This window comes from Mus musculus, chromosome 7, assembly GCF_000001635.26.
Source record: "Mus musculus strain C57BL/6J chromosome 7, GRCm38.p6 C57BL/6J".
Classification (NCBI taxonomy): Eukaryota; Metazoa; Chordata; class Mammalia; order Rodentia; family Muridae; genus Mus; species Mus musculus.
The window spans coordinates 113,315,626-113,336,566 of NC_000073.6; the positions used below are offsets into that span (position 1 = coordinate 113,315,626).

General features: G+C 37.7%; 1 protein-coding gene across 7 annotated transcripts in view; it reads right to left on the reverse strand.

The window, feature by feature from the left end:
- Window positions 1-5: 5 nt before the first annotated feature.
- The window catches only part of Btbd10 (BTB (POZ) domain containing 10), a 55,897-nt gene continuing 34,961 nt past the window's right edge, over window positions 6-20,941 (reverse strand). For 6 of the 7 annotated variants that reach the window (XM_006508162.3, XM_006508160.3, XM_006508161.3 and 3 more), the window contains 7 exons: window positions 19,697-19,893; window positions 16,985-17,270; window positions 14,230-14,332; window positions 12,714-12,834; window positions 10,153-10,350; window positions 7,055-7,165; window positions 6-1,114 (listed from right to left, as the gene is read on the reverse strand). In XM_006508162.3, coding sequence (XP_006508225.1) covers window positions 804-1,114; window positions 7,055-7,165; window positions 10,153-10,350; window positions 12,714-12,834; window positions 14,230-14,332; window positions 16,985-17,270; window positions 19,697-19,850 — 1,284 coding nt within the window. In that variant the 5' untranslated portion in view covers window positions 19,851-19,893 and the 3' untranslated portion in view covers window positions 6-803. The remainder of the gene's footprint in view (window positions 1,115-7,054; window positions 7,166-10,152; window positions 10,351-12,713; window positions 12,835-14,229; window positions 14,333-16,984; window positions 17,271-19,696; window positions 19,894-20,941) is intronic. The other variant, NM_133700.2, reaches the window with a different exon arrangement.

Genomic DNA, 20,941 nt, shown 5'->3' on the forward strand with positions numbered 1-20,941 from the left:
TAAAGTTGGTCAGAAACATTAAAACAATGAAATTTTATTTTGATGAAAAACTCGAGTTTACAATCATTTAGTAAATGAAGAGCAAACAGTTTGTTTTTCTATCCCATAACTCTTAAGAAAAAAGCATTAGTAAATAAATATATGAACAGATTAAGGATAAGGCAGACTGGACAGTAAACCACCTCTTGACGTTCACCCTCCCTGCATGTGACTCACTCTAATAGGGCTGCAGGGCTCTGGAGATGAGTGAACCAACACTATAAGCATCAAATTTTATCCTAATTGTTTAAATAAACCCAAGATAAATATGTTTTTGCTTGATGTGGGCCAACTATACATACTGTACTGAGGAATACTCTGATAGAAGCACTTATGTTATACTGTGCATCACAGCTCTAAAATGGCTTCAACAGCTCCATTTAACCACCATCTATAAAGTGCAACTTTGTAATATTCATCTTACCTGAGGCAAGATAAATATCAATCTACACTTAAAGTACCCCAGCTGCCAAATTCCCACCACTTCTGAGAAAACCTAGATATGTGAAAAAGGACTGTCCCCATACAAAGAACCAATTTCACAAACCTACTGGTAAACAAATACATTTATAGAACTCGAACGAGGATGCTAAAGTTGTACTCATTAAAAAACCATTCAGCTACCTTTGGTCTTTAAAAAAGCCTACACTGCAGTATCCTAAACATGTGCATCTCACAATGAAGAAAAGTGGCCTCGCAGTGCAGAAGGAGGAGTACGACGTCACTGTGAAGAGTAGCATGCTATGGTTTCAGGAACATCAGCATCACAGCATTGGATTCTGTGCATCAGGATCGAGGTCATTGTTGCCCGAGGCAGGGTGGCTGGGAAGGATATCCAGCTCGTCCACCTGTGGAGTAGGGTGCATGACTACTAGCTGGTCCTGGGGAATGTCTGCAGCAGCTGCTGCCAGATTGGTAATGGATTTACTCTTTACACACTGAAAGTCTACATGCCGACTCTTTCCTTCCTCCTTCTCCCAGGACATTCGAATGAAGGGTCTTTGGACATAATTGTAAATGACTTCTGGACGGCCCCCTGGCCTTTTCTTTACTTTTTCTTTGTAGGTAGGATAGCCTGGAGGAAAGAAAGGAATTTTAAAAGGGGACACTTACAACTTCTCATTCAAGTTAGCTGTTGAGAGCTTTTAAGTTACTTAGTACTCAACCCCCACAAAACACTTTTAAGTGGGACCATGGAGGGTGGCTCTCCATTCAGTGGTGTGTAATCTGCAGTGGGTCTAGGCTTTATCCGAGTACCAGCAGCACTCATTCTCCTCACGGGATGACTGAGCAGAAAGGCCCGAAATTTCTGGCTCCATTAGTCTTCTAGCTTCCTTAAGCTCCAGCCTTATCTTTATATTGCTTTAGAATTTTTGTTAAATAATAAAGAATAATCAGCTCTCTAACAGGTTCTTAAATTCTGCAGCTAGCTTAGCAAGGGCAATATTTTAATATTACACCATTTTATTATGACTTTCGACAGTGAATTAAATTTCTATCTACAAAGAGCTTTACTTAATTATAATTTTTTTGAATCATAGTCACTAAAAGTAACAACTAGTAAAAACAACCCAAAGTTTCAGAAAGCTTTCAATTATTTATTAGTAAAGAGACTTCTCCAAACACATAGAGTCCTAGGAAAATACTATACACAAGTCTTCCCCTCCTTTCTATCAGCAAGAACTAAACTAGAGATCAGTAAACTTTTCTGTCACAGGCTACAGGACATCATCTTGTAAATGACACAGTTTCTACTGAGCCTACCTAACTTTACCACTGTGAAGTGAAATCAGCCACAGAGAACAAAGAAATGACTCTAATAAAGCTATTAAAAAAAAAAGGCAACAAGTTGGAATTTGTATCATAAAAAGGTTATCAGAAAGAGAACCGAAAAGATGATCTGTACTGTCTAAGGGCATGTGTAAGTCTATGTGTGAGGAAGCCTGGAGGGGTTTTGGTCAACAAAGCCACAGGCCTTCTTTCTCTTACACTTCCAGTCCCCAACCATTAGAAGGTGCAGCCCTGAAGGTCTGAAGGGTTCTTTGGATTCCCTTGTTCTCTTTCCTTCCTAGGCTTTTTAGAAGATTCAGCTTCCTATGTGACTGTATTCCCATCATCCAAACAGAATCACTTCTATACAAACGGAATCATAATGCGTGCTTGCTTTAAAACGGCTAATAATTTTTTTATGCTTCAAGGAGAAGGATGTGTATGCCTTAGTTCTATCAGGCTGTTTTAAAACCTGGTTCCAAATGACTCAATCTCAACTACCTTTATGCTATATATTTCTTCTCATACTATAAAGTCCCAGATGCCAGAAAAGCAAGAGGTTCCCAGGACCCAACAGGGATGATGACATTAGCTGAAATACCCAACAAAGGGGAAGGAGAACCTGTAGAGAGACCATATCCCGAGGTTAGGCACAGCCCCAGTTGAGGGATGGGGCCATCCACTCATCTCCAAAATTTTAACCCAGAATTGCTCCAGAGACTGCCCTACCTGGGGATCCATCCCATATGCAGACACCAAACTCAGACACTATTGCTGATGTCAGGAAGTGCTTGCTGACAGGAGCCTGATCAACACAGATGAGATGCTCACCATCGGACTGAGCACAGGGACCTCAATGGAGGAGTTAGTGGAAATGAAGGAGATAGAAGGGTTTGCAACCCAATAGGAAGAACAGAACCCCCAGGGCTCCCAGGGACTAAACCACCAAACAAAGAGTACACATGGAGGGACCCATGGCTTCAGCTGGCATCAATGGGAGGGGAGGCCCTTGGTCCTGTGAAGGTTTGATGTCTCAGTGAAGGAGAATATTAGGGCAGTCAGGCAGGAATGGGTGGGGGGGGGCGGTCGTACCTTCATAGAAGTAGGGGGAAGGGGATGGGGGTTTGCAGAGGAGAAACTGGGAAAGGGGATAACATTTGAAATGTAAATACATAAAATATTCAATTAAAAACCCATAAAGCTCTCAAACAGACTGATTAAAACAAACTTAACTTATTCCTGAATATGCTTTGTGTTTTTACACAATTGTTCTAGAGTTGGATTCCCTCTGGAACTTCTGTGATTCCAGTATTTTTTTCACTCCTAATGGCAAAACATTAGGAGTCCACACAGAGTTCATCTTTTGCTGCTTATTCTCCAAAGCACTCATTTTATTACAGTATCAGCAACACTAAGTGGTAATTACCTTTGTTCACTCTGACTCCCAACTAAGCAGAGTTCTCACATATATTATTTATATTTAAATATATTTAACTTTATGCTCCTCCTTTGGGGAATGTTCTCTATACCAAGGTCAATAACTCCGTGATAATCAGAGACAGCATGCATCTGGGAGGAGAGGGTGTCTAGGTCCTTAGCAAAAAATGGTAAATATGATCTTCAGTATAGCTATTAGCACTGTTATTTATATTTCAAATGTTACCCCCTTCCCGGTTTCCCCTCTGAAAACCCCCTATTCCATCTCCCATGCTTCTATGAGGATGCTCCCCTGTGGGGCAACGGGCTATGCACAGACAGGCTGGTCTCCGGTCAAGTTGAGGTCGTGAACCCCGGTGAAACCTGATGGTGGTAATTTTCACCTACAAGGGACAGAAGGCATTCCCTCATGTCTCCTAAACCCCTGGCTCCTGTCGAAGTTATTGCCCCCACAGGACCCACAGGAGAGGCTCGTGGCTAGCAGTCATTTAAAAAATGTCCCAAGCTTCTGACCTTCAGGCTAGATGCCTCCCAGTTACCTAGCAACAGCAAAATAACAAGCCCACTATAAGAGGGGCTGCTTGGCCCCACCTTGCTCTTTCCCTTTTACTTTTTCTTACTCTCTTAAGCTTTTACTTTCCTTACTCTCTAAGCTCTCTCTCTCTCTCTCTCTCCCACCCCTTTTCTCCCCCCCCCCTTTCTACAATAAAGGCCCATTGTACTTGGATAGGATACAATGGGATAGGCTTTCTTCTAACAAGCTGTTTCTAACCTCCCATCAGAAGGCCTTCCTGTGCTCCAGTCACAGACCAGACTTAGGACACTCACCTGCATGGGAACCTCTTCCTGTGCCCTCTTCCCCTATCTCAGGAGCAGAGAGTGTTGCCTCGGGGCCCCTATTCTGTTCTCAGCTCCTCTGCCGTATCCAGCATGGAATGCCAGAGACTGAGAACCTGGTACCGAGGGCTGCCCCTTGTCCACCTCCCTGCTGTGTGGGGTCAGTGGCTTCACACAGCCAGATGCCCACTCGGGGCAGTGTGGAAAGTATGCGCAGTCTTCCGTGTCCACCTGTCCCGAGCACAGGAACTCTGGCTGGACATGGGCTCTCTCCCTCCCCCCTCTTCCCCTACACTAACAGCCCAGCACTCCTCCACCCACCCACTCCCACCTCAATGTCCTAGTACTGGGAAAGAATTCTGAAAACATGAGTACAAAAATATATAATTTCTCAACTATGCAAAATATAAGGATGCAATATTAATTATGTAAGGGCTTTGTGGATCTAGAAAAACAAAAGGCACTATGAGCCAGTTTGTCAGAAAGATACAAAGATTTCTGAGTTCAAGGTCAGCCTGGGACAGAATGGTAATCTCAAAATGGGATTCCCACCCAGTTTATTGTTTGTGTTTACAAAGGAAAAGCAGATCTCTGAATTCATTTGCCAAGCTAAAAAAAAAAAAAAAAAAGTGTACTTGCTGTCTTCTAAGAATTTAGGGGCTATGGTCATAGATTGCTGATTCATGGAGTGGTCAGAAGGAGCCTGGAGTAAATGACCAAATTGATATGTAAATAGAAGACTGGAATTTTAGTAGGCATGAGATAAGCTAGTGATGGCAATTCGTTTGTTTTAATTTTTTTTTTTTTCCTAGCAAGAGCTGAGCTATCTATCTGTAGCTCTCTGGGAGAGCAAACACGGCTTGTTTACAATGTTTTCTAACAGGATTTCTTATTTTGGTTAGGAAATCTATGGAGAGTGAACACAGCTCTTTTAGAATCGTTTCTAGAAAATTCAAGAACTTTTTCTAGCAGCTTTTCTGATTTTGATCAGAAAACTCACGAGCTAATGGAGAGAGCGTTTAGATTTTTTTCTAGCACGAGAGAATGGTTTCTAGCAGAGAGAGAGAGAGAGAGAGAGAGAGAGAGAGAGAGAGAGAGGTGTCTCGAGCAGGGAGCTATCTCGAGCAAAAGGCTATCTCAAGCAAAAAGCTATCTCGAGCAGACTATAGAGCCAGGAGAGCTTTGTAGGGAGCCATCTCAAGCAGACTACAAGGCTGTCAGCTTGCACCCCATCATTTGACTTTGAGTCACTCTCAAACAGCCCTTCTCTCAGAAAACCCTTTCCAAGATGAGGCCGGTCCTTGGCAATGCTCAGCTTCTTACTTTTCCAAGAGGAAAAACTTACAGACTTGATGGGAAAGTTGAGGGTCTACAAATCAGTTAAAAGAAAGAAATGCTTCAGAATCTAGAAGCAGTTATTGAAATAAAAGCACAGGAGCATAAGGACTGTCTAACCAAAGTCAAGATTAATTTATTTAAACCTGTAATGTATCTGGACAAATATTAAATACTGTTTCCATTTAAGGAAAAAAACAAAACAAAATAAAACACTTTCAGAAGTGCTTAGATTCTGACATCACAAAGTCCGGAACCAGACCCCTGCCTTTATCACATCTTCTTAGGGAAACTTAAAAGATAAAAAGAATCAAAAAATTAAAAAGTGAGATTTTTTTTTATTTCCTAATGTGATTACTCATTCAAATAAGAACTATCCATTAGTTTTTATAACAAGGTATTGTTCAGTGGAGAGAGTGCAAAGTGACAAAGGCAAGCACTGGTGTGTCTCAATTCTACTGTCCTTCACCCAAGTCCTGTTTTGTACATTCTTTTCATAAGCTTGAGCAACCTATTCCTGGTGACCCTTCAGTACCCCAACTAGGTTCCTAGCTAGCACAATTCACTATCATCACCATAAACGTATATGCTGATACTGTTTTAAGTGCTTTTCTTCTCTTCTCCTCTCCTCTCCTCTCCTCTCCCTCTCCCTCTCCCTCTCTCTCTCTCTCTCTCTTTCTTTCTTTTTTTCTTTTTTTTGGTTTTTTCGAGACAGGGTTTCTCTGTATAGCCCTGGCTGGCCTGGAACTCACTTTGTAGACCAGGCTGGCCTCGAACTCAGAAATCCACCTGCCTCTGCCTCTCGAGTGCTGGGACTAAAGGTGTGCACCACCACACCCGGCTTTAAGTGCTTTTCTTACATTAACTCAGCTCATGCTTACAATAGCCATTTAAAGTACTTATTAACATTCCCAATTCCAGAAAAAGAAACTGGTTTAAGTGCTGTGGCCAATGTACAACAATTAATATGTAAGCAATCTGACTCCAAAGCCTTTACTCTTGACATAATCCACTACAAATATTCAAGAAGGAGATTTGGTTATGTTTTATTTTGTTTTAAGACAGGATCTCACTATGTAGCTCTAGCTGTCTTGGGACTCACTATGTAGACCAGGCTGGTCTCAAATTCAAAGAGATCAGCCTGCCTCTGCCTGCCACATATTTTAAAATAAAAGACACCCCTGTCAAGGCTATCTAAGGTACATGCATTTAAAAGATGAAACAAGTCTGTAACTTGAATATTAGCATAAAGTGAGCCAAGCATTGCTTCTACATACATTTCCAAAAGGTGCTTGTAAAACATATTAGACCTTATTGCTAAGCAAACAGCCCTGTCAACTTTTTGGGAATGTACCCACGTGAGCCAACAAATACCACATAGACTTTGCTAAAAATGAGTCAGGGGATGCCATGAGAGGGAAAAAAAAATCCCATAAAGGAATCTTATGGGATACATACTAACTCTTAATGGCTTTCATGTTACCTCTCAGAAGAAAGATTGTCTCTGTTCTTTACATGTTTATACCATCATCATCAGGTAACTGTTTGAGAGGGCTTCCCCACACAAATTATTTAAACTACATAAGGAGATCCATTTAAAACACTTTTTAAAGAAAATGAATTGAAAACATCTTACCTTCTATTCCCAATCTAATCTTCTTAAGACCCCTCTCCTTCAAAACTGATTTGGCCACATCTCTGTTTTCAATGTACTTGAAAAATCTATATAATTTTGTGCTATAAATAACTGGAATAAAAAAGACAAAAATATTTCACATTAACATCAAAGTACTTAAGAAATTTACTTCAATTTACCTTGATCATGAAATGGACCTGACATCCCTAAAAGCCCAAATAATGGATGCACTAATGCCAAAGGAAGACTAGCCAACATGACAGGACAATATTCAGTACAGTTAATGTAGAAGCAGATATCTACTTAAGTGGAAACAAGAAAAGCTTTGATAACCAGTCAGGTAACCCAATCTACAGGAGGGATCTCTTTTTCAAAGATACACATCTACTTATTTTGATGGGATCTGTTCCAACTTTCAGTAAGATAACCAAAAGATCCTGATTACACACTATTATCTAGCAGGCAAAGTAAAGAACTTGACTAAGATACCTAAATGGCCTACTCTGGAGGTGGGGAAACTGCCTTGTCAAAGAGCACTTCACACTTTATGATTCATTGATTGAACAACTATTAACAATTTCCCAAAAGGCAAAGTCCCTCCCCACAAACTGCTTTCCATTCAGGCAAAGAGCCCCAATTAATACTGATGTTAAAAATGGCAGATTCGAGCATTTTCTGCCTAGGTTAGTCTGTTTAGAGCAAACTGGCTTTGCAAAGGGCAGACAGTCCACTGACAACATGTTGAGTCTTCCAAACGTGCTGGGAACTTCAGGGAGTTAGACTGACGGGCCTTCCTCGCCTCCTCTCTTTCTGGTGGAGTTATCGCCCTTAAAAGGTGAACTGCAAGGTTTTGTCAAAAAAAGAAAAACACACTCACAAACCAAACATGCTGGTTTAAGAGTCAATAAAGGAAAATATGTATACAAATTTTACCCATGGGATCAATCTGTGCTTATTACTAAAGCTTTGAGACTACTGATATTGTAAGGTTTTCGTTTTGTTTTGTTTTCTTGAACCATTCAGAAAGGAAAGAGTAACACTTAGGAAATCAGTCTGGGTGAAAAAGGCCATCTTTGTATGCTCCTTGAATGTATCTTCTTTAGGCTGGAACAGCTTTGAAACAAAATGAATCTCATTTAGACAAACTAAGTTTAAAAAGCTTTTGCTCCCTTTAAGCTGTAAAGCTCAAGACAAAGGAAAGACAAAAAAAAAAAAAAAAAAAAAAGACCAAAAAAAAGAAGGAAGGAAAGGAAAGGAAAGGAAAAGGAAAAGGAAAAGGAAAAGGAAAAGGAAAAGGAAAAAAAGGAAAAGGAAAAGGAAGGAAAGACAGAAAGACAGAAAGAAAGGAAGGAAGGAAGGAAGGAAGGAAGGAAGGAAGGACGAACGAAACCAAGAAACAGAAATGAAACTTTAACAGTGAAAGAGGAAATGTTGGTCTAACTATAATTTAGTCACCACAGTAACGTGTGACCTCTGCCCTATAACTGCAACTCCTCTCTTGGAGCTAAACCTATTGAAAGCTAAAATAATAGCATCCCACAACCTCCTACACCTGTCCTTTCCAACTTGGGCCCAAAAGAACAGCTCTTGCAAAAAAAGATGGCGAGAAGAAAAACAGCTGTTCTGCTATCACCAAGGTTATGATGAGAATACACCATCAACATTCATGAGCACATCTATGCGTAGGCTTCAAGAAGTGTGCCCCTTGGGCACTCAAAGAAATATGAAAATCTGCCACGAAGGAGATCAGGACGCCAGATGTGAGCATTGGTACCAGGCTCAATAAAGCTATCTGGACCACAAGAATAAGGAATGTTCTATATTGCATGTGAATATGTTTGTCCAGAAAACATAATGAGGAGGAGATTCCCCAAACAAGCTCTACACACTTGTAACTTACGTGCCTGTTACCAGATTAAAAAATCTACTGATTGCCAATGTGGATGAGAACCAACCTGATGAATGTCAAATAAAGTTGTAGAACTGCCTCCAAAAACAAAAATAAATTATATATGATAAACTCTTTTTAACCAAAAATAATTTAGTATGTTTATTCTGCATTTGGGTACCTTTTTGTTTTTCCTGTATTGCTCAACTTTTTATTCTACACAATCAAGAAAAATCACCATCAGAAAAAATGTCAAAGACTGAGGAAACAGCAACAAAGACACCTACTATATCTCTACAAAAGACTCACAAAACTAGGTATGAGATATGATCAGATACACTGTATGAAGTTCTTAAAGAATTAAGTATTTTTAAAGAGAATCATAACATTCATGTAAGTCTATCATGTAAGCGCAAACCTGCCTGTTGTGGAAAGTGCTACCACAGCAAGTCAGAAAACGCTTCTGAAAATGGGTGACAAAGTGGCCATTTGCAATCTTTGCTTAGTTTTTGGAAAAAGATTCATAAAATGGAAAAACATAAGAGATTAGAGTTTTCATACTTTCTGTATTTCTACAGCTTTTACCTAAACTCAATGGAGTCTAACCCTTACCAGGTTAACAGGCTAGATTATGCTAGCTCACCTATGACACTGTTTAAAATGCTTGTATTGGGTTCATAAAACTACATAACAGATCCTTTCTAACAAAAACGAAACAAAAAATTCTAACCACAAAGTTTGGAAGTAAAAAAAGACCTCAGTGTTGCTCAAGAAAAGCTAGTTTGGTCAGAAACAACTGGAGAACTACAGTTTGGTTCAATAAAGCTTTGGAAGAGCTACTATAAAAGCACAGATGATTTCAAGAAGAAATCTTGGAACTTAAAGTTTCCTATAGTCAACAAAATTCAAAACAGTTTCTGTGCTTGACAGGCAGGGCTGGGCACTTTTCTGCACAGGCTCAAACAGTAAATACTCTGGGCTTTGCGAGCCATGCAATCTCTGTTGCAGCTACTCAGTTCTGCCATGATAGCACCAAAGCAGCCAAAGGCAATACAAAAATTTATAAAACAGGCATGGACTGGATTTAACCAAGAGCTAGTTTGGTCCCTGGGGTAGGAGAAGAGTCTCAGCCCCGCCCTTTGATTACTACTAAAAGGTAGAGATTATTTATATAATGAACCAGGAAAGAGAAGCATGACAAAACACTTACTCTGTGAATATTCTTCTCCCATCTGTGGTGGATACTCCTCATCCCAATCAACTACATCATCATCTGTAAGCACTACGATATGGCACTCTCGTTCCCCACTCTGGGCGCTTGCTACCATGAGAGGGAGGATCATTTCTTCCAGATAAAATTCAAATTGTCTACGAGCACCATCATTTGATAACTCATGCATAAGGGCACCTGAAATGAAACCCACAAAAATATCTTGACATTTTTGGATGCCTGATAAAAGCAGAAGCAAAGAATAAATAAATAGAACATCACAATAAATCAGCATCAATTTTAGAATTTCATGTTGGTTATTCTTCAGCTATTACACTTTACCTAAAAGAGTTCATATACAAAACACAGTCTGAGCAAAATATGGACAATAGTAAAGAGAAGCTGCATTTAATAGGTGAAGGACCAAGGAGCAAGGGAGAGAACGGCAGGCAGAAAAGTAAAGAAGGATGTGTATATGTATATGTATGTATGTATATGTGTGTGAGAGTGTGTGTGTGTGTGTGTGTGTGTGTGTGTATGTGTATCAGGTAGATATTTTTTATTAGATATTTTCTAGACCAAGGGCCTTTCCTCCCATTGATGGCCACCTATGACATATATATGCTACATATTCAACTAGAGACATAGAAGAAGGATATTTTAAGAGGAAGTGTTAACAGAGGTGCTCAGAAAACTTAGCAGTAAAAATGAATGCCAGAGTTACCAATACATTAATTAGCATTGCTCATAATCTTCTAGTCAGCTCAATGCTACAAAAAAAAGAAAAGACTCTGTTAAGAGTACACATGATGCATACAAACAGGGCTCTGTGAGGGTAGCTAAAAACAAATGTACAAATTCAGTAACTTACCTGTTTTAAAAAATATTTACAGGCGTGGTGGTGCACACCTTTAATCCCAGCACTTAGGAGGCAGAGGCAGGCGTATTTCTGAGTTCAAGGCCAGCCTGGTCTACAGAGTGAGTTCCAGGACAGCCAGGGCTATACAGAGAAACCTGGTCTCGAAAAAAAAAAATATTTTCTGTGTATGAGTGTTTGAGCACCATGTGTGTGCACGCATCATGCCCACAGAGACCAGAAGAAGGTGCTGGTTCCTCTGGGACTGGAATTACAGGTGTTTGTGAGCTTCCATGTACATGCTAGGAACTAAACCTGAGTTCTCAGCCAGAGAAACAAGTGCTCTTAACAGCTGAGCCATCTCTCTAACCCCAAAAAGATCTTTTAAGTTTTTTTTTTACGTTTATTTCCTTTTATTTTGAAAAAATGGGGTGTCTCAGGAAGTCCACAGTGGCCTCAAATCTACAACATAGCTGAAGACGACTTTCAACTTCTGAACCTCCTGCCTCTTCCTTTTGGTACTGGAATTGCAGGCATGTGTTCCTATTCCTAGGTTTTTGTACTTCCTATTTTTGCTCTTTTTTCTTAAATAAATCCTCACTTAATATTGCATATCAGGTACTATTTATTTAATCTTCCTAACAACTCTGCAAAATAACTGTTTCCAATTAGAGATTCTAAATATTCAGTTAAGACACCTATTTTAAGGAAAAATATTAAAGTTTAGAAAGCCTTACTATACCTATTTTATGTAATTCCATAACAAATAAAAGATCTTTAACAGTGATGATAAAAGAATGGGGCATGATCAGAGATGTGGGTAATGCCAGCACTTGGGGGATAAAGGCAGGAGAACTAGGATTTAAGGCCATCCTCAGGTATATATTGAGTTTGAGGCTACCCTGGGCTACATAAGATCCTGCTCCAATAAACACACATGCTTGTGTGTGTGTGTGCACTCGCACACACAAAGAGAAAGAGAGAGAAAGAGAGAGAGAGAGAGAGAGAGAGAGAGAGAGAGAGAGAGAGAGAGAGAGAACGAGAACCAGCAAACTATGTCTGAAGGAGAGGAGAACAAAGAATTCCAACTGTATGTATATGTGGTCTAGGGATGCAATCTTTGATTTCTAATGCCAAGTATACCTTGTAAGAATTATTTATATCTTCCATGGTGCTCAAGATACTATCTCACATAGAGATAAAAAAGATAAAAATTTTAGATGATATGATATAAAGAGTGAAAATAAGTCACACTTTAGGAAAAGGGTCAGGGTTCCCAAGCTAGGACATATTAGTAACAAATGATCCATGAAACAGTAAAAGAGAAAAATCTCTAAGAGTTCATTAAGAAAATTATTAAAGTTGAAAAAAGTTGCTGGGCAGTGGTGATGCATGCCTTTAATCCCAGCACTTGGGAGGCAGATGCAGGAGGATTTCTGAGTTCAAGACCAGGAGTAAGAGTGAGTTCTAGGACAGCCAGGGCTATACAGAGAAACCCTGTCTCAAAAAACAAGAACAAAAACAAAACAAAACAAAAAGTTGAAAAAAGTTTAGAAAATAAGAGCTATCTAGAATTCTTCAGCGTTCAATAAATATTTTTTAAAATACCAGGACGCTTTATAATTGAACTAAACCAATATCTGTAGTCTATGTAAACAACATATTCAGACTTTACAACACTATTAAACACAAACCTCATACTTACTGAGATCTCTACATTTAATTGTACTGTATTCAAAAGAGATACAAAGGTAATCACATGCTTCTCGCAGTTCAGGAATCGATATGCCATCAGGACAGCGGATGATTCCTGTCTTATAGTAATCCTGGAGGGAAAAAATTAGAGAAAAATGTATTAAGCACTTGGGTAGTCCAAACCCCATTATCAAGGCTGTGTTGGTAGCACTTTCAAAACTAACTAGTGCTCTGATTTTTTTTAATATTTTTATTAGGTATTTTCCTCATTTACATTTCCAATGCTATCCCAAAAGTCCCCCATACCCTTCCCCCCACTCCCCTACCCACCCACTCCCACTTTTTGGCCCTGGCGTTCCCCTGTACTGGGGTATATAAAGTTTGCAAGTCCAATGGGCCTCTCTTTCCAGTGATGGCCGACTAGGCCATCTTTTGATACATATGCAGGTAGAGTCAAGAGCTCCGGGGTACTGGTTAGTTCATAATGTTGTTCCACCTATAGGGTTGCAGATCCCTTTAGCTCCTTGGGTACTTTCTCTAGCTCCTCCATTGGGGGCCCTGTGATCCATCCAATAGCTGACTGAGCATCCACTTCTGTGTTTGCTAGGCCCCGGCATAGTCTCACAAGAGAGAGCTCTATCTGGGTCCTTTCAGCAAAATATTTTTAAATTATGGAACAGTAATGTTAGATGGGACCTCAGTTTACCTAACAATCTTTAAAATTTTACTTATAAAGATAATTCAGTGCCTCTGTACAGGGGAAGGCTAGGGCCAAGAAGTGGGAGTGGGTGGGTAGGGGAGTGGGGGAAGGTATGGGGGACTTTTGGGATAGCATTGGAAATGTAAATGAGGAAAATACCTAATTAAAATAAAATTAAAAAAATAATAAAAAATAGGGAGGCGAGGCCCTTGGTCTTGAAGATCATATGCCCTGGGGAATGCCAGGGCCAGGAAGCAGGAGTGGGTGGGTTGGGGAGCAGGGTGGGGGAAGGGCATAGGGGACTTTCGGGATAGCATTTGAAATGTAAATGAAGAAAATATCTAATATAAAATAGAAAAAGAAAGATAATTCAGGCCCAGAAACACAGTTCATTTCACTGAAATAAAATTACAAATATATACTCTGTAACATCTGAATAAAAAGTCCTTAAAATAAAAGGTTAAGGCTTCAAAGAAGAAAAGCATCTTTTAAAAAAGAGCTAATAAGAACAGTAACAACAAAGATCAGTAAGACAATGTTTAGATGTTTATAAATTTCCATAGTGCTAGTTTGGGACAATAAATAATGGTTCAAAATTTAAGAGAAATTATATGACTTTAGAAATGTTGGAACATAAACGCCTGAAAGAACTGCATTCAGGGCTCAGAGATGAATCTTTATATCCTATGTTCCTGAGGCCATAAACACAAATATGAATTTAAAAACATTTAAAACAAAATAATAATATATGTCCAAGAAGAGATCTAAACACTTACTGAGGAGGGAATCTTATGCCTAAGTTATTAATATAAACAAACACACTCACCAAAATAGCTCGAAACACAGTAGAACCAATTCCCTCTGCCACCTCATATTCTCCCTTCTCATTGGGACGTGTGAAATTATGTTCCCGGCCAGATCCAAACATCCTGTGATATTAAGTAATTAAGATGCTTTAAAAAAGGAATATCAGTTTCACATATAGGCATAAAATATTACTTAATCATGATATTCTTTCATTATATTAGTAATTATAAAAAATTTGGCAAATGTTATAAAGAGAACATAAAAGGTCTGATAGGAACAATAGTATGGATTACCTTTAAGCAATAATAAAACCAATAGCTAAAGATGTCACCCAGAAGTAGGGCACTTGCCTTACATGCAATAAGGACCTGGGTTCTACCACTAGCACACAAAAAATATTATCATCTGATTGAGGTACAGTAGCTCACACCCGTAACTTCATCACTCAGAAGACTGAGGCAGGAACACTGCCACAGATTCAAAGCTAACATGGGCTACACAGGAAATTCTAGGCCGCCCTGAAACTACACAGCAAGAACCATATCAACCCTCACCCGCAAATGGTAACAGAAAGTAAGCAAAACAATCATTCTAGAGAAAGGATGATTGGGAGGGGTATGTTTAATCTGTGCCCTTCCCATGAAACTACTGCTCATCATCAAGTTGTAGTATATTAACAGAACATACAGCAAACTGAATTGGAAAAAAGACAATATAAGCCAGTTAGGCTACTTAAAATTTCACAAATTCTAAATATAAGGAATCCTACTCAAAATTCTTAGCCTTGTATCCTAGAATAGAAAAATAAGCCATTATATGCGAAAATAAGAACAGTGGATGACTGGGCAACGTGGTGCACAAGTTTAATCCAAGCATTTGGATCTGCTCTACACAGTGAGTTCCAGAACAGCCAGAGCTCCACAGTGAGATCCTGTCTCCCAAAAATAAAGATAAGACAGAAAAGAAAAAAGAAAATCAACCAAGCAAGCAAACCAGTAACAGAGTCTGGAGAATGAAAGTATGGAGACTGGCTAGACATGGTGGCACATGCCTTTATTCTTATTAGCACTTGGGAGGCAGAGGCAGAGGCAGGTGAATATCTGAGTTTGAGGGTAACTTGGTCTAAAGAGAAAGTTCCTGGACAGCTAGGGCTGCACAGAGAAACCCTGTCTCAAAACATATAAACAAGCATGACCCAGAAAATTTTAATTAAATGGGTTAAAAGGAAAAAAAAACCCTCTTAACCTTTATTTTAATATAAGAAAAAGTAAAAAAACCAGGAATTTTATGTTTTTCAAGACATTATTGGCCCTACTGGTAACTAATGAGAAAAATGAAACAATTTTTAAAAAGTGTTCTTTGCAATAACGTTTCAAGCAGTACTAAGAAATATCTTAAAATTATTAATTAAAAAAAGTTGAGCCTCTGAATTTAATAATGCCACTATTTCCAGAGTAAATACAATTATTTCAATTATTTTACTCAGTAGTTTAAGTAGGTTATTCTTTGTTATAACACAGAAATCCATGAAAAACAAAGCGTTTTTTATTTTAAAGTTTCCAAAAAGAATGCCAAGTGCTTTCCAGTTCCTATGAATATTAATTTTCCTCCCCAAAGATAAGCTTCAGTCACTGCCTGAACAGAGGCGTCCACTGCCTGAACAGCATCAAGAATAAAATGTCACACATCTCCTCAAACGCTTCAACTTTTTACAAAAGGGATGCTACTCTTTTCAATGTGAACACCAACTTAAAACAGTTGAAGCAAAATTTCAAATACCTACTTTCTCCCCAATTTTTATATAAAAATAAAGTAGAACAATGTCAATAGCTTCTACTAATCATCTCATGATAGTAAAAAAAAATACATACTCATGGAAATGCATATTCAAGCCCAATGCTATTTAGAAAAATCATTTAGTTACTCAAAATGTATACAATATCACAACACCAGCATTGATTCTGTACTTGGTCTTTCTCTCTTTCCCTTTATCCCCCTCCTTCCTGGAGCCCCTATACCCATCACAAAAACAGAGTAGGAACATACTTCAATACTTCAAATTTCTGCCTCATGTAAACATCTATTTCAATGATATCCTCCATCTTAGTTATAGACAAAAATACTGATATTACAATGAAGTGTGGAACCCTCATTTTAGGCATTTTGAACAAATCCTGAGACTGTGGTTCTCATTACTGCAAACTTTAACTACTCAAGACAACTACCTACTACACATTTTCTAAGTGACAATTACCTTTACTCCCCACCTTAAATATTTACAACAAACTGACAATTAAAATTTATGTCAAAGTGACAATTCAAATTGATTTCACAGTTAATCAAACAGTTTTCTTTTAAACAAAGTTGATAGGTATTCTTCTATATCTGCTGACTGGCTTTAGGAATTCATTTGGGAAATATATCAATGCTAAGATTCATCTGGTTAGATTCAATTTACCAGATCAATCTGTAGAGATCTTTCAGTGTTCTGACTTTAACAACAAATTTGATATTACTATTTGCTATCGGTACAGGTACTGCAAAAGATCATTCAAAATAAAACCAAATTTAATGTTGGCTCTACCCACATTCTATTGTATTAACTTAGACAAATTATTTAACTTCCAAAATTCAGTTCTTTTATGTATAAAATAGGAATGTTACATCACTTTCTACAGCAGAAATTTTACTGTAAAACTTAATAACCACACACAAAAAATGACTGTGAAAAGTGCTTTAAAATTAGTAATATAATGAACAGCAATGAAACAAACCTGCCCAACATTGTATTTGGCTGTGCAGTAAAAATGGACGGGTCCACAACAAATCTGGTGTTATCCACTATCAGAGTCACTCGCTCAGATGTCCTCACATTCCGAGCCCCTTCTTTCGCATTCTCATACACAAACACCATCTCCCCAGATGTTTTACAGCTACCATCTGAGCTTGACTGGCTGCTGTTCCTGCTACTGTTCCCAGCACTGCTCATGGAGCCATTTGGGGATGCTCTTTGAGGACGAGGACTGCTTGGACGAGAAGAACTATGGTCTTTTTCTCGTTCTGAAATAAAAATATTAAAGTCATACAAATTTTCTTTAAAAAGATTTGAGCCAGGAGGTGGTGTCACACACATTTAGTCCCAGCACTAAAGAGGCAAAGGCAGGCAGACCTCCATGAGTTCCAGGCTCACCTGGTCTACAGAGCAAGTTCCAGGACAACCAGGGCTACACAGAAAAACCCTATGTTGAAAAAAAAAAATTTGAGAACTGAATCTTCTAAAATGTCTGATAAAGAAAAGTTCATTTAAATTGCAGAATTTTTCTATTTCAAATACCCTTTTCAACAAATCCACGAATAAAACCCAAAACATAAAAATGTTTTTTAAAATATTCAAGCTAATTGATGTTGACCCAGCCAAATATCAAAGTTAAGGTAAATCTTTCATTATCATTCTACTGAAAAATATGCAAAAATCAAAATATTCTTTAAGTCAAATAGATGTGAAAAATCAGTGAAAGGTTAACTAGAATATCAAATTTGACAGAGCTATTTTGGTTTCTTTTTGTTTTTGTTGTTGAGACAGGGTATTGCTACATGGCCCAGGCTGGTCTCAAACTCATGACCTCCACTTCAAGGTACTAAGCTTCCACATGCCCCCACTCTTCAGCCTGAGAGCAACAATTTAAAATAGTTCTAATTACTAAAAAGGGTTACCATTATACAGAACCTGAAGTACAACTGTAGAAATATGTTGTATTAATAACATCACACTGAAATCAGTAATTTTTCTCATAAAAAGGAGATCTGGAAAGAAAAAACTCAGCAGGGACAATAAGAAGTAGACAAACAAACAAAACCATAAAACTTTAATGACTACCAAAGAATTAAGCAACACATGGTATACTGCTTCTTTTCTGTTTGTTTTAGGCGGGGGCCTCATGAAGACAGGTTGGCCTAAGATTCACTATGTAGCTATTGATAACCTCCTTAGTACTAAGATTCACTATGTAGCTATTGATAACCTCCTTAGTACTAAGATTCACTATGTAGCTATTGATAACCTCCTTAGTACTGGGTTTACAGGACTGCACCACTCTGCTAAGCTGACACATTTTTCTTCCAAACCTCACCTTTTTAAATTATTATCTATTATCTATTATTTTTATTGACAGAAAATATTGTTAAACTTTTCTTTAGATGTTCTAATACCCTATAAAAGGGAAATAAAGATTGCATGGTAAGTTTTATTTCAAGGCTAGATTGCTAAAATTTAAAGGTGACCTAAAAATGTACCTCTGTCTCATCAGTTTTTGCCAAATTTTATGACTCAGGTTACTTAGAACACTCTGTACAGCATGCTGATTGTATAATTAGGCTGGCTATAGCTCCAGAGCTGTTCTGACACCCTCCTCCTTTAATTCCTGTTTCCACAAGGCTGGCAGCATCCTGAAAGCAAAATTTACTGGAGTGATAAAATAACTGTATTCTGTTCTCATTTCTCAGAGACTCAATGAATCATGGAAGAGACTATTAACTCTTTTTGTTACTTCCATCCAATTTTTGCATATGATTGACCTTGTTAGATATTGTCAACCTCTCTGCCTAGTAAGACCTAACTTAAATGATTCTGAGTTGCCTCAAATTATCAGATACTATCAAATATAGTTAAGTCAATTTAGGAGTGGAGCCTGCTAGGGATTCAAAGAGTCTTGCAATGCTTAATTAGTACTCTACCAGCAAACTATATATATATATATCTGCAGTCTAAATATGTTCTCACATACACAGGTGGTAGAGTCTGAACCCAGGGCCACATACATGCTAAGCACAGATGATCACAGAAGAAGCTATAAATCAACCCTAAATCAAAGTTAGTTATTTATACCTTTCCTATGAGGAAGTTAAAAAAAAAAAACTCAACATTTCCATACTGCTTAGGCACATTTATGTACTTCATAGTGATACAGTGTGTTGTCCTGGGCTAACAGTGCTGCTCATGTATGAGGAAGGAAGGAAGGAGAAGACCCAAGATGCTAACAAAGTATAACATATGCCTCTTTTGTCTATTTTTATTATTAAATTTGAAAATCTGTCAAAAATCAGAACAAATAATCCCACAATGGTTATTCTTTTACACTGTTAGAATGATTAACCAGAGAAGTCTAGCTATAATTTGCCTTAATATTTTATAATAAGCCACTGTTATTAGATAAAAATTAACTTGAGAATTTTCTCTTAAAAAAATCTGTATTATCACAGCTTCAAAAGCTTTTCATGGTATTTCTTTTATAAGATTGCTCCTAAACTTAAAACATACCTCTATGCTTGATTTATAAGCTGTCTTTTTAAGTATTAAGATTAGCTAAAATACGAATGACTGAATTACAATAAAGAAGTGAAGTGTTATGCACAACTGAATATGATCACAATTGTAAAACGACTGCTGACTGCTGACAGGACTGGTGGGGTAAGACGACCTTACATACCAATATGATGCTGCCTTGTTGGTGAAGTCACATTTCGAATACAAGGAGTAAGCTGAGACTCTGCTCTCTCATGAGATGAATCTCGTGATCTGTCACTTGACCGGCGTCTATCTCTTGATCTCTCATGGCCCCCACTAGCACCATGCAGACTCATTTTGGTGTGGTCGACTCCTCCCTTAGCAACACGTGAGGCAGAGCTGATAGGTTAGAAAAGAAAATTAATCATAAAAGCAGGGAAAAAAAAGGATAGCAAAATATTTTAAGTGAAAACATGCTTTAATATACAACTGATATTTTAAAGCACAAAAATCAAATATTACTTTTTGATTATGAAATCTGATTTACCTTGAACCTTTATGTTTGACAGATTCTGGAGTATATGCTTATAAAAAAACATATTTAATGTTTTATAGATGAAAAAAATTAAAACCCCAAAAGGTTAACTATTTTTTGTCTTGTTTTATAGAGACAGACTCTCTCTTGCCACCCAGTACTGGTACTACAGGCATTCACAATCATATACAGCACAACCTGACTTCTAAGATACAAATAAGCTTAGTAACAGGAGTTATACAGGTATTTTAAATTTATTCATAATGGGATCTTAGATGAACAGAGCACCAAATTCCAAAACACTAAATAAAATAAAATAAAAATTGAGGTTTGAGTAAAATAACTGGTCTCCTTATCAAACAAGTCTCCAAGCAAACATTTAGAAAATTTTTATAAATGTATTATTATGACTATGTTATTACAACTTTTATTTTACTTTCTGATTATAAAAAATGAGAGAATTAAAAAAATTCAGGAAATGTTACATAGATTAAATTCTACTGTGAGAGGTAACTGAAAACACTGTCCTTTAGCTAAAATAGTCTAGTAACAGAATTCACTCCCAGTATTATTAAATATGCACTCTACAGGCAAAATGATATGTTAAATGACAATAGTGTTAAGATCTAATATTAATATTAACATATGTTCTTATCAGTTTAAATACCAATAAAAAGCTTTCTTGAGCTTATCAATGTAGCAATAATACATTATTAATACATATACTGAGAAGTATAAATAATTCACTTCTAGATGCAAAATATGTACATCACAAATATATAACTACTGATTGAGTGGTAAGACAACAAATGCTTTAGAATCTCAAAAGGTGAAGACAAAGCCAATGGATAAATCAACCCTAAATCAAAGTTAGTTATTTATACCTTTCCTATGAGGAAGTTAGGGGGCTAA